This window comes from Dicentrarchus labrax, unplaced genomic scaffold, assembly GCF_905237075.1.
Source record: "Dicentrarchus labrax unplaced genomic scaffold, dlabrax2021, whole genome shotgun sequence".
In the NCBI taxonomy this organism is placed as follows: Eukaryota; Metazoa; Chordata; class Actinopteri; family Moronidae; genus Dicentrarchus; species Dicentrarchus labrax.
The window spans coordinates 18,971,780-18,985,480 of NW_026136712.1; the positions used below are offsets into that span (position 1 = coordinate 18,971,780).

The 13,701-nt window shown below is 40.7% G+C and overlaps 4 protein-coding genes across 7 annotated transcripts in view; 2 read left to right on the forward strand and 2 right to left on the reverse strand.

Moving 5' to 3' along the window:
* Positions 1 to 1,548: 1,548 nt before the first annotated feature.
* LOC127373131 (uncharacterized) lies at positions 1,549 to 5,631 on the forward strand. Of its 2 annotated transcripts, XM_051417259.1 has the most exons (9): positions 1,549 to 1,818; positions 2,542 to 2,639; positions 2,714 to 2,827; positions 2,998 to 3,169; positions 3,343 to 4,228; positions 4,421 to 4,596; positions 4,771 to 4,877; positions 4,970 to 5,086; positions 5,211 to 5,631. In XM_051417259.1, exons 2-9 carry the CDS (start codon positions 2,598 to 2,600, stop codon positions 5,289 to 5,291), a joined length of 1,695 nt encoding a protein of 564 aa, XP_051273219.1. In that variant the 5' UTR covers positions 1,549 to 1,818; positions 2,542 to 2,597; the 3' UTR covers positions 5,292 to 5,631. The 2 variants fall into 2 exon arrangements, with proteins under 2 accessions (XP_051273219.1, XP_051273220.1); XM_051417260.1 differs by lacking the exon at positions 1,549 to 1,818 and having other exon boundaries at positions 1,825 to 2,639.
* Positions 5,420 to 9,611, reverse strand: cntd1 (cyclin N-terminal domain containing 1). Its single transcript, XM_051417261.1, has 7 exons — positions 9,234 to 9,611; positions 7,505 to 7,580; positions 7,241 to 7,412; positions 6,989 to 7,151; positions 6,738 to 6,882; positions 6,411 to 6,507; positions 5,420 to 5,951 (listed from the first exon to the last, which is right to left on the reverse strand). The coding sequence occupies exons 1-7, from the start codon at positions 9,394 to 9,396 to the stop codon at positions 5,838 to 5,840; spliced, it is 930 nt and encodes a 309-aa protein (XP_051273221.1). The 5' UTR covers positions 9,397 to 9,611; the 3' UTR covers positions 5,420 to 5,837.
* A 116-nt stretch (positions 9,612 to 9,727) lies between these two features.
* On the forward strand, positions 9,728 to 11,569 carry LOC127373133 (cytochrome c oxidase assembly factor 3 homolog, mitochondrial). The gene is made up of 2 exons (XM_051417262.1): positions 9,728 to 9,963; positions 10,965 to 11,569. Exons 1-2 carry the CDS (start codon positions 9,768 to 9,770, stop codon positions 11,066 to 11,068), a joined length of 300 nt encoding a protein of 99 aa, XP_051273222.1. The 5' UTR covers positions 9,728 to 9,767; the 3' UTR covers positions 11,069 to 11,569.
* A 93-nt stretch (positions 11,570 to 11,662) lies between these two features.
* The window catches only part of wnk4a (WNK lysine deficient protein kinase 4a), a 41,803-nt gene continuing 39,764 nt past the window's right edge, over positions 11,663 to 13,701 (reverse strand). For all 3 annotated transcript variants that reach the window (XM_051417256.1, XM_051417258.1, XM_051417255.1), the window contains 2 exons: positions 13,591 to 13,691; positions 11,663 to 13,472 (listed from right to left, as the gene is read on the reverse strand). In XM_051417256.1, the coding sequence (XP_051273216.1) occupies positions 13,470 to 13,472; positions 13,591 to 13,691 (104 nt within the window). In that variant the 3' untranslated portion in view covers positions 11,663 to 13,469. The remainder of the gene's footprint in view (positions 13,473 to 13,590; positions 13,692 to 13,701) is intronic.

Genomic DNA, 13,701 nt, shown 5'->3' on the forward strand with positions numbered 1-13,701 from the left:
CTACATCCTGTCAAGAAACTGCATAAAAAATCTGCTGGACCTACAGTTTTTGTGACCTCTGAAGTGTGAGAGTCGGTATGTTAAAACAGTGGCAGCAGGAAACAATCAGCTAAATCTTCTTTTTTTTAACAATTCTCTTTCAAGCCTTCCAGGTAGCTTTGGTGTTTACCTTGTAATATATGTGTATTTTATTCTTCAGTGCTCACTTATCATTGCAATAATGGCAGGTTTTTCAATTATTATTCTGCTAATAGGAGGAAGCATAGAAGCATAAACCCTAGTTAAATAAAGAAGGCAATCCTTTGCTACCACATTTGTTACATGCCAGGATTAAGTCATGCCAACATCATACATTTCAGCTTTTAAGTGATGTAACTAAATATATCCTTCAGTTGGCAGATACAACAATCCCACCAAAGGGCATATTTGTACTTTAAAGGTTCCCTCTCTGCAAATGGTAATGAGAAATACCCGAGGGAAGCCCTGGAAACTGGCTTTGGTGCAGGGTTTCTACTAGTGTGAGTGTGATGGACGAGGCAGTCAAAGATGGCCAAGTGGTTGAGCCCCCCCCAACCTCTGGAAACACACATGCCTCCACTGGCATTGAATCAAATCCAGAGCTTTCTCTGTGTCTGTCTCCTACCCTCCCCTCTCTGTCTGAATATAAAGAATGAAACCAGTAAAGGTGAGCGTGCAGCCCACTCTTTAACAGACTGCAAGGGGAGGTGAGATTAATGAGGCCTAACGCGAGATTGTGGGGAGATCAGCAGAGTCGTAGGGAGCAAAAGAAGTAAGAGAGTGACTCAAGGAAGCCTGGCCCTGGATCTTCTGCTAATCTACTGAAGCTCGGGCTCCTATAGCACCGCTCTGTGTGTGATGGCAGGTAGCAATGTCAGACCGAAAGATGTCTATGCTTTTATCAGTTATGTGTGGTGAAGAGGGAGCGGAGATCCAGACAGAAGTTTGTGTTGCTCAGTATCTTAAAATGTGAACAGAAATGAAATAAAAGTAACCCACAGAGGTAGACATAGATTCCTTTAGTAACAAGTGAGGCTGTTCTGCAGATTCGGATTAATAGTAGGCCTACAAAACATAATCAGAGGATAAATGGTGATGTATAGTTATCGATTAAGATAAGACTTTATTGATCCTGTGGGGGAAATTCACGCAGCAACAACCCTGCAGTAAGTGATCCCAATTAGCCCCACCTTTAGGAGCTGCAACATCAAAGTGATGTGTATGCATTCATTCAATTAATCAATACTTATAATCCAATAATATATCAGCCTGATAGGCTATGGGCCATTCTGCAAAATGAGTATTTTTATTTAAATATAAAAATGAAATGCAGGACTTTTGCTTGTATTTTTACTTTAGTTACTGTAACATTATTTTAAATCCTTTGTGTGTTTAATTAATCAAAACACGACGGAAAAAAAGCCATTATCATAGCATAATAATAACAACAGAAAACGAAAGGCTACGAGTCGATAACAACAGTAAGCATAGCAACAGTTGCTAGGGAGAGACAGGGCAGATCCCTAAAGAGTTTGCTCATTTGCAAAGTCAGCTATATGAATATAAACGGAAATTCCCCCAGGACTTTATTTCCCAGAATGATAATACTAATAAAAATACGCGACAAATCGTTACATTCATGTTTAACATGATGCACAAACTCCCGAGAAGTTGTTTCCAGTCGAAACTGTCTCCATGGAAACGCGTCATTTGGACAGAAAAACAGGAGGGGGTTGAGGGGGTCAACTTCACCCATCATCCTATAACTGCCTTCATCTTTCACATCGATCCGTCTAAAGAGTGAGTCAGAGGTGTTAAACTTGTGTTAAATATTGATGCATTTTTATAGGCTATACTGAATTATTAATAAAATGAATGATTGATCATATCTGCAACCGGTAGGAAAGGTAGTGTGAGATTTTTCTGTAAACAAATGAACTAACGTTAATTAGAGTCACTCTCTTTAGCTGTTTTACAATTGTTATTTTAACCCAGAAATTTAAAGCTGTCTCTTAAAGGTGTCCAGCTGTTGGTAAGGACCCATAGATTCATGTAATTGTATCTGAATTGATCTTAATAGGGATTTTTCATTAGCAAATGTTGGATTTTTTCCCAAAGATTACTGTGAACAATACCCAGGTTTACTATTTTCATCTAAGTTACACAATTCAATCATATAATTGCATTTTTTAACATTTGAAATTAATTCTGCTGTTATACTTTATATATTTGTGTTTTCCTGTCCTGTTTTCTAATGTTTAACACTAACATTATGAAAGATGTAAAATTGAAAGTACATTTTGGTGGAAAAAAAAAAATCTTTCCTCACATAACTCTTCAAAGCAGCCTCCCACGCACAGTCAATACACCTGACAGTGGATACAGGTGTTACACCTTGCTGCAGTCTTGCTTTCACCAGGATTATTTCACACCTGAGCCTGCAAATGTTATTCCACGTCAGCTAGCTGCCATCTGTTACGCTGTAATTATCTCCTAGACACTGTAAATGACCTTGTGTTTCAGCATTTTACCTCAAAAGTAAGAGCGACAGGGTGCTGAAAACCTCAGCAGCGCTGAATATGTTTGGGGTGAGAAGGAAACAACAAGATTTGGACCATCAGGTACTGAAAGTTGCAAGATTTAACAGATTCCTCCTTGCCATCCATTGTCTCATTGCCTCTTTTCAATCTGTCAGAATCAGGATCAAAGATGGAATAGGGAGGTGGCAGATACAGAGATGAAACGAGAGACTCCTGGCGTGCAGACTTTTTCGACGCAGTACATGTCAGCTGTAAGGAGGGCCTCAGAGGTAACAACTTAAACAACAACACCACAATAGGGACTTGCACCATATATATAATTAGAAACCACACCAGCTGTGGAAATATACTTATTACCACAGTTTCATTATAGCTGCATCTAACACCCATTTTAAGTAATACAGCTTTCCAAGACAGTCTAACACTCCAGAACCTGCAGTTGTCCTCCTGCAGCTCTGGGAAAAGTGTTTCGTCTGAGCGAGGGGGCCCGTGGAATAAAGGCTCAGTGTCCCGCCTTCAAGCTATCTCCAGTGAAACCCTGAGCATGACTGCAGAGCTGGCAGCGACTTCAAAGATTCCCCACAGTGCAAAGGCCCCCCTGGCATCCAGATGTAAGTTTTCTAGGATACATTCTGTGCAGGAGGCGACTGGCCAGTTTCCTCACTACCTGGCTTTTTAACCGATTTATTTTTTTTAAAACTTCTATTTCATAATATTAACTGTAATTGGATATCTGCTGTGTTTTCATTGCAAGCCAATATGTTGGATTTCTTTTGGAACACAGCTTTTTTGCGTCGCCTTTTCCAAGGCAATAAAGACAAAGTACACCCCGCACAGTATCACAACAAGCACAGGCCTGAGCATGTGAAGGACAGAGTATTAAATGGATCCACCCATGGGGAAGCAAGCAAGCAGACACAAATCCAAGACATCCGGAAGAGCAAGAACGAGATGAAACACCTTTTCAGCAAAACAAACATTGAGGAGATCATAGACCCTGAGCGCCCCACCAGTTCTGAGACCCTGGACTTCCTGGGAGGTATCACCACTGTCCCACATCTTTCCTCATTTGATATGCTGTCCAGAGAATCTGAAGAAGAGGAGGCAGATGATGGCCTGTTCTCCTGGGATGCGTACAAACAGAGCAGCTCAGCCTCAGCTACTCTCTCTCACAGCACTCATTGCCTGCAGTCTTTCAGTTCCCAGTTAAGTACATTTTCAGGTGGAGCATCAGTTTGTAATAGTGATGGATACAGTCTCATTCCTCTCCTGGAGCAAGCGAGGCAACCTCATGTGGCACCACTGCCACCTATCACTAACAGAGTCAGGAGGGGTTTTGTGGCTTGCAGGTGGCGAACATCACAGGCAAGCCTGGCCTCCTCACTCAGGCCTAGCTGCTGTCAGAGGCGGTCTACTCTGGTCAACAGGCAAGAGGACGCTGTTCAGAAAGGAACCATTACCGCTGACAGATCGCAGCCTTCCAATGAGGCCTGGAGTCCAAGAACCTCTGGACAACTAGATAATCTGAATATGGATGATAGGATGGCGTTAAGTGACATCGGAGTACACATTCAAGAATGTCAAGCGACCCAGGGAGAAGCGATCGCTGTCCAAAACGCCCAGTCTCTAAAAGATGGCAACAAAGAGATTGTATGCAGACCCACACAAAGGTGACCAATTGAATTATTTAATAGATTCTTTTTTAATGACTTTTTAATGTACTGAATAGCTATGACTAAGCATTCAATATATTCATCATTTTAGATTAAGACAGTATCCTGATGAAGATGTGTATAAATGGCTTAGGGTATAAAATCTCTTGAGTTAATAGTTTTAATTGTGTGATCTTCTACTCTCTGTAGGTCATTAGTCGAGTTATCTAACGTTAACGAAGAGGATGAGGATCAGTGTCGGATCTGCCACGGTGGCGACAGTTCACCAACCAACCCACTGATATCACCCTGCCTGTGCTCAGGGAGTCTGCAGTTCATTCACCTCGACTGCCTGAAGAGATGGATCCAGACGAAACTCGAGTCCGGTGAGTAGATTGCTAATGGTGATGAGTTGAATTTGCCATGTGACTGATCAAAAAGGCAGTTAGATGACTAAAAATAATATAATCCCAAAGAACTTGACTGCAAAAGAAGAATTTATTTAGGATGTTCGGTGATCATGGACGATATGTTTAGGCCTACTGCATCCACTTTTCCAGGGTCAAAGCTCTATATTGTCAAAAGATGTGAACTTTGCATGGGGGGGCTAACACTGGACCCGGATATGTTCGACTTGGACGATTACTGCAGACGTCATAACGAAGAGGTAAACTGAGGCAGAAAAAAACAAACAATACAACAAAAAAAAAAACGTTGCGTCACATGACAGCACTTTTGTCTTGCTCCTGTCTGTCTTAGGTAGACATCACTTTACAACTTTATGTCCGAGAAGCAGCTGAGATGGTGACCTTGAGCTCATCGCTCTCCAGAGCTTTACTACCAGCACTAGTAACAGTTCCCTCCGCAGTCCCCAGGGTAACTATACATTCTTAAACAATTCTTTTACTTACTTATAAAGAGAGTAACTCCTAATTTACGCACAGAGAGTATTGAAAATGAAAATCTCTACTAAAAGTGGCGTTATTAATTCTGTCCTCAGACTCGGATGTGGACAATGCTTCCCTACATAATGAGGATCCGAGAGGGGAGGAACCCCTCACCAGAGCCCTCTGTCACTTGATCTTCAGCCATTCCCCATTTCTTAACATCTTGGTTAATGGGAAGCTAAACAAGAGTATTACAATAAATCACAATGCATCAAAGTGAGCCGATCAATGTAAAAGCAGTGGTCATATACAGTACATTAAGTTACTGTTTCATACAATGTTTATTACATTTTGCACAAGTATCAAGTGTTCATAAGGTTATAAGAGATTTAGACATTAACCTATACTGACGGGTTAACTTTTCAAAATGTATTTTCACAACTGCAACATCAGTATTTTGTTTTACAGAATGTAGAATTAAATAATCTAGACACATGTCTGTCGCTAACAAACATTTTAATAATATTTTAAGAATGTAACGACTCTATAGTGCTTTATTCTTTAGGCACTATTTCATCACATGAGGTATTTCAGTACCCACATGTTGCTTTGTTTTAATCGAATCAACTCACTTAGGCGCACAGTTCGTGTCCTGCACCAATATCTACAGCTAGAAAACAACCTTAACCATAAAAAGTAAGAGCGTAAAGCAGAATTCAGTGAATGAGTGTTATCAAGACTCAAGTTGATGTTACAGAGGAACTGTTACTAACAATGTGCATCAGTGTCACATGAGCGAAATCGCTGATGCTCCTCCTCGAGATTCCTGTGATGTGACTCAGTTCTCCCACGACCTGCAATGCATTAAAAGACAGTCTACGTCAGCCAAAAAGTTTGTATGGAGTGTGAGATTAAGTACACACTAACATTAACTAAGTAAGATGACTTGGTGTGCTTGATATGGCTGCATATTATGTCTACTTTCTCGACATTCAAAGCTCCAGTGTGTAACATTTAGAAAGAGCTATTGGCAGAATATAATATGTGTAACTATGTTTTCATTAGTGTATGATCACCTCAAAATAAGATTGCGGTGTTTTTACCTTAGAAATTAGCCTTTTATATCTACAGATGCCGTAGGTCACCTTCCATGGAGGCCGCTATGTTTCTACGGCAGCCCAGAGCGGACAAACCAAACACTGGCTCTACATAGGGCGCAATCAATCTGCAACTACACCTCTAGATACCACTAATTCCTACACACTGATAGCAGATGTTATTGTGAATTAAAGTAATAATCTCAAGTGTTTCACCTGCTGCCATTTTCTGACATAGTAGATGAACGAAGCCACAGCAATGACACTGACACCAAGAAGCATGTAGTCTTCAGTCACTGTCACAAACTTCTCTCTGTTTAAAAAAAAGTTTAGTATTGAACCAGCTATAATCAATATTTTTTACATTACCAGTGGAATATGCCCTGCAGAAGGGCGAGCCGGGAGAAACGAAAACAACATAGACACTTCCCAGCTGGTTGTGGTCGACTCAACTGCCAGTCGAGCAGCTTGTCCGCTCTACCATGACAGTAACCACCTGTCCCGCAAAGATCTGAAAATGTGGCTAAAAGAGAAATGTAATACCGCTGTTCTGTGGACGGGCTGACACACTGAGTGGTCATCACTAACAAGGAGTTGAAGATGGCGGTCCTCTGTAGGCTGACGAACTGGAGAACGTGGTGGCACAGGTGATACAGGCGCTCCACGGGGATGGATGGCTCATTGTGTCCTAAAAAAAAGTTTTAAGTTACCTCGGTCAAAGTCAGTACAGCTGTTCAGTGGATATGAATTATCTTCACAAATGTTTCTCTCTCTGTTTAAATATGATATCTTACCAAGAACCTCCAGAAGGATTTCCACATATGTCAGTGGGTTAGGGGCATTTAGCCTGAACTCAAGCCCTTTTAAGATCATCAGCTCTGATTCCAGGACAGTCTGCTTGGAAACACTATAGCCGACTGAATGCAGAAAGCGTACGGCAGTATTGTTGTCGATTATCTAGAAAATGTGTGAAAAATTACAGATTATTTTTTATCTCTAACCCCAAAGGATTTCGAGTTTTTATTCCTGGGCATCGCAGAATTTACATGACTGTGCAGAGACAGTTTGCTTGCAAGCTGCACGCAGGAGAAGATGATGAGGGGGAATTTCTCCTGGAGCTTGGCAAACACAGCATCCTCGTGACTTCTCGGTGACTCAGAAGCGGCACCTTGGCGCGGGGGTGTGGTCAACAAATCTGTGAGGTGCTTGACCATGAACCTGGGGGAAGATAATTTTTCACATAAAAGCATTGCTAAGTCAATATCACACTGGGTGTGGCAGGGGAAAGCAAATGCGCTGTTCCTTCTTACCTTTGAAGTAATTCAATGGCATGGTATCCAGCTAGTGGATCAAGTCTTAGTTCTCTAGTGATCAGGAAGATGTATTCTGCATTTCACCAGAGAGGGATACAGGGGGTTAGCAAAAGCAGAGAGCAAAACTGAAAAATCCCCTTCTGAGTGGAAGCATGAGGTCAACATGTTGGGACAGAGTTGGTGGATTATAATCAGAGCAAACAAAATACATTGGCAGAAAGGAATCTGTACGGCAGTAAATGTGTTTGGGCAATCCCGTGTAAAGTGACACAGGGAGGGGTCTCGTTCTGTGAAAGGAGATCAATAAAATGAAAGAGGAGCCATTACTCTTCAGGTGTTATTATATGAGCTATTTGCAGGGATGCTAATTGGACATGTTGGAAGAGAAAAACTATATCTCGCATCATTTATCAAGGTGCAAATCATCCTTTAGATCAGTGCTTCTCAACTCCAGGGGGGCATCCGGGGTTCTTGAGGGCGTTCCAGGTGGTTTCACTAGTATTTAAGTAGTTAATCTGCCAATCTACAGTACAGAGAGGCCTCACCTAATCTTATCAGACAGGGATCCCTGAGACTACCATCTTATCAAATACGGGTCCACGGCCTGATGTATCAATTTGTGGGTCCTTGACACCAAAAAGGGTGGAAAGCACTGCACTATAAAATAACACAGATGGTCCAATAGAGACAGGAATTGATTCATTTATGACTTTTAAATCTCTGAGTCTCCTTTCTTTATACTTATTTTGGTGTGATAGAACAGCTGGGAGTCGTGCAAGTAAAGCATTTAACGCTGAATCACAACCACGCTGGGTTCTCGACACCACCCACCAGCCAACACTAGCAAACCTGTATCGTGACTGGGCAGTATTTCTATTGACCAGTCCGTTTGAAAGAAACCAAACTATGTATCATGTATCCATTCTGTGAGTATAACTTCTAATAGAGCTATCCCCATTCATTTATTTAAATAAAATTGCATTTTATCTGTTTCATGAACAACAAGGAAGCATATGGATGTTCATTAGAAGTCATTAACACTGCTTTCCATCTGCTCCTCCTCACTGGCAGTGTTTGCTGAGGTGGAGGCAGCTGGGAGATTGTGCTACCTTGACGAGATTGTATTGAGAACTGGTCTCCATAATGACAGGGCTTAAAATCCCAGGTGTATGAAAGAGTGATAACAGGGTACAGTGACGCTTATTGGGCCATTCAGAGACTTTTTGTGGATCACACCTGCTGACAAAATTATTATATTGCAGAATGAGAGTCTGCGCCCCTCGGTTCAATAATTACACCATAAAAATGCATCTTAAAAAGTCTGAAAATAGCCTCGTTTACTGGTTGTAGTAGCAACCATAGAAAAATGGTTTTACATTATGTTATGTGACAGCTGTAAAATCATTAATTAAAAGGGAAAATGAGATGCAATGAGTGTATTCATCTAGCTGCATACTCGCTGTCACAGCTGTGTGTGATAAAAACACATAATGTAATAGAATTACCTGGAAATTTAGAAATTAAATTTAAATTAAATTAAAATTAAAATGCATTGTTTCTCCAAAATGACGGTTATAAATTATGTTGGGCGTCATATGCATTTAAAACTATACTAAAATAACGTTATGTAACGTAATTTAACGTTTGTCAGCAAGCTGAAATGAGTAATTACAAACTGCTACTTTACCATATAACGTTAATATAATAGTATATTAATGTTACTCACCCACTAGTCTTTTATCTTTAAAGCTTCCGCTACATTTTGATAAATCGTTGAGGTTATCTTTGTTTCTTTTGTTGAGATTAATGAGGAAATCTGTGAGCAGGTCGAAAGAAGCTTCCCGAAACTTAAAACTTCGGCTTGGAGAATAAAGGAACCTTTTCGCCATTTACACGGACTAACGGCTAATCTCCTGAAAACATAAGAGCACTCGTTAGTTTGTGATTAGGAATAAGTTGCTAAACTAAAAATAAATCGTGCCTGAAGCTTATATTTCCCGGAAGATGGCGCCAATTCACCCCCAGAAACAAGTCAACGTTTCCTAGTAGGAACTATAAGCCGTAGGGGGTGTGGGGGCTCATTTGTCTGTAGCACAGTCCGGACCGTACTCGTGTGGTGCTCACCGCAGATCTCACAACGTACGGATGCGCTGCTCCCCTGCGCAGTAAGCTGCCGCCAAGTCCATCCATCGTTTAACCATCAGCTCTGCGCATGACTGTTGCGAAACAACCTTTCCCCGTGGCCCCTCTGACTGCAGACATGGCTGACAAGACGCCGAAGGAGTCCCCCGCTCCCTTTGCGACCAGGATAAACCCGGATAAAGAGGCTCTTTCGCGGGAACAGATTCACTTCATCCGACAGGTAGAGCTTGAACAATGGAGGAAGAAAGTACAGAAGCTGCGGACGCGAAACGTTGTGACAGGTTTCGCCATTGGAGCACTCGTTGTGGGAATTTGTATCCTTGTCTACACAAGGTGAACTATGTAACAGTAGCTTAGCATGCTAAAGTTACTCTAGGTAATTTGATGGTAAACCAGTGTGAAGCCTGTCTCTGCACGGCGAGTTTCTCAAGCTTTTACTGACATTAACGTTGCGAGTTATTTTATTAGGCTGGTGGATGCAGCAACATGTCTTTAAATGTCTTTAAATGTCTTTAGCAGGGTGATGTTACACAAGTTTCCGACACATTGGGCGCTAACGTGACAGGTAACGTTAGCGTTCACTGCAAAGGTGATTTGGGTTGCATCCGTAAAATAACTATAAATGTAAGTTATGTTAAATGTGTTCTTTAAGTTAAGTTACTAAAGCTTCTCTTAGGTCAGTCTGTCTGATTCCCTCCTGGATCCACCAGCTTTAGTGTCCCAGTAGATGCTCAATTGTTTTGGGGTTTTTTTACATTAAAGTATTAAAAGATTTGTTTACATATTTGTCAGGATAAGAGAAGAAAAAAAAAATGAGTTGTTAGATATGAGAGAACTAAAAAAGTGCTCAGGGTTTATGAGCTACTAACGTTAGTATTTGTCACAATTATAAAATGCTGAGTCCATTTTTACTTAATATTTAATGACTTTTTTAAATTTTCCTGGTAGAAATGGGCTCCCATTTTAAACCATTTATATAAATGAGGGAAACACCTGCCAATGTAATGCAATACACTTGAACTGCACCACAGCTTCCAAACTGGCCGTAGAGATGAATCAACACTTTTTGAACATTATGACATTAATGTAGTTAGGAACTATTGCAAGGCTGTTAACTAGGTGTACCTAATAAACTGGCAACTGATTGTATTCAAGTCCCCCAAAAAAGGACAAGATGGGAAATATTTGATGTTTTAATGAATGTGGACAACCTTAAGGTATTCACACAGACGGTTAAATCACTCCCTTTGTCATGTAATGTTTGTTTCTTCTCGCTGTCCAATATATTTGCCTTGACCACTTGCTCCCCACCTAGACGGCTACACCTTTTACTCCGTCTCCCAGGAGCGAATCATGGACGAAATTGATGAGGAGGCCAAGCGGGCAAGAATGCAGGGACCAAAGACTGGTGCCAACTGAGACGTTGCCTGCTTGTTGTATGACTGTGTGTCGGCCCTGCACTTACCCGAGAAGGGACCTACGTGGACACTGATGCCACTGATTTATATTCCGTGGCTGGCCGCTGTTTTTCGTGTTGAGACAGCACTGGATTTTATCTGAAGAGTAATTGTGTGGTTCTGCTGCTGACTTAAAACTAGACGTGTCTTGATTTTGATTAAGTTTGCCTGTCGGTCTAATCCGCTGACCTTAACATGACCCTACATGCTACCCAGAAGGCCCAGGCTGTAGAGTAATTACAACCCTTTACCTGACCCCGTTTCCAGCCCTGATCATGCAATGTGCATTCAGTATTGAGGGAATATCCACAATTTCAGTCAGATAATGATTTTAAATCTACAGAGGCCTTCAGCAGCAGAGAACGCCAGTGACACTGCTGATATGACACAGTGATCAACCTGTTGAAAACATATTTATGTCGATAAAATTATGATTTGTAAAATAAAAAGCTAATGTATTTGATTTTTTTTTAACGCAGTATGTCTCTGTGTAACTGGTTATGCAAGTGAAAAAAAAAGACACTGGGTGAAGCAGTAAAGATGACAAGAGAGCATCGGTATTTACAATTGCATTTATTTTTGTCAAAATTTAATATATGGAGTCTGATCTTGCCACCAAATCTTGAGAGTAAAAATATAAAATAAGACATTGTAAGGGAAAGGCACAGATTCAGCATGGCAGGACAGCAGCAGCTTTCAGAAAGCAATACAATTATATATTTACATTCAAAATTTTGAAACGTCTTTGAATATATTATGAACTTTGGAAAATCTTACAGGAGTTCCACTGCCAGAAAAATTCAGTGTGTGTCGTGAATATTTTATAAGGCAACAGCTACACATTCACAGCTTGGACTGATTTCTCTATTGTCCCACAATGCACTAATTATTTAAAACTGTGTGAAGGTAGATCATCATCACTGTGATCCAATATGACATATTGTGATCAAACATAAACTGGAGTATATTCTCGATCTCCCTTATGCAACATTAACAGGAAACGTATCAGCTCTTCCTCGAGTGAACACAGTTTTATCCACAAATGTGTTAAATGATTGGGAACTAAAGTAGAATGTACTAAAGTGCACAAGTTGCTTGATCTAGCAACGAAATATGATTTTTGCTGGAGCAAGAATTAAAAATGCACTACGCTATATACACATGTACAATCAACAGGAAAGCCAGTAGTCTAAAACCTAGGTGGATTTTTCACAACTAATCAATACAAAGAAATCATTTTTAAATTTAAAACAAGCTATAGAATTTGAAAAATGATGTGTGATGTTTTTTCTATGCTAAATTCTTCCCATTTCATTTAATGAAAAACAGATTTTCTTTCTGCTCAAACAAGCTACACGCTAACGTTAATAACTGTTGTGCAACTTTGTTTTCTCTGTAGCACTAATATCTTCAAATGTGTGTGTTGACAGAAATGATATCTCTGTATTGTACTGCTGTACAATGTGAAAAATCATTTTGACTGCGTCTAAAAATGTCGGGACTGCAGTCAAACGTCTCCGGGCTGAGCCTAGAGAGTGTGGCCAATCCTACCAGGTGTCAAAATCACCAAAGAAGTACTACAACTAAATGTTTTCATAATACATATTTGAAAAAAAATCAAACTGTACAATGCATCTAGACTGCTCTCATCAGCCCCTGGAAGGCAATAATCAGAGTGTATTCACTGTGCAGTCAGCAGGTGCTGAGACATCATTAACAAACTACAGCAAATAGGATGCGAGATTATCTGAAGTGTTGTCATTTGTCTGTGACAACTGTCAGTAAAAGTGTCAGAGAGAGTGTCACAGAGCCTCGCTGTGGTTCACATTACTGTGCTCAGGTTGATTAACGGCAGTGACTCAGACAAGCAGGAAAAACAGCAACTATTATCATTCTGGGTCAAAGTCATCACTTGACTGCGTTGATGCTAAAAAAAAAAACTCAAGAGAAAACATTTAAAACAACATGTGATGTGACATTTTGCAGAGTACTGTGGTAGCCAGGGCTGAAGTTCATCCTGAACCTGTAGGCCTTACAGTTTATTTACAAAAGGGCAAAAATGAGCCAGATTGGGAGATATTCTGTGCTTCAGCTGCAACAAATTCACCAGATCTGACGACGGGCTGAAAAAACTGGAAGTTACAGTTCCTGTGTACATCCAGCTTATTGATGACAGTTTATATGTACGTTGAGGTAAATGACCACTGGCAGAACCGTGTGACCACTGGCAGAGGGAAGCCATTTGCTGATCGGTGTGCCAGTGAAATGTGTTGAAGCGGTCCTCCTACAGGACGGGTTTGACCACTGCAGTCACACTTCAAATGAGGTAGTCCAAATATACAGCGTGCTTGGCTGAGAGTTTTTTACTAGGAAAAAGAGAAAATAGAAAGAAAAAAAATACATAAAGTGAGAACAAGCCTTTTTTTTTAATTTAACAAGGAGAATAATAGGAATATGAAGTTTTTTAATGCAGTGTTAACTCACCATTCTACTAATGTCAGTGGCAAAGGTAACACCTTTGCTTGGTTTATCCTGGGAGCCGCCGCTGCTGCTGCTGCCTCCAAGGGAGTTTCTCCTAATGATACCTAGGAAAAT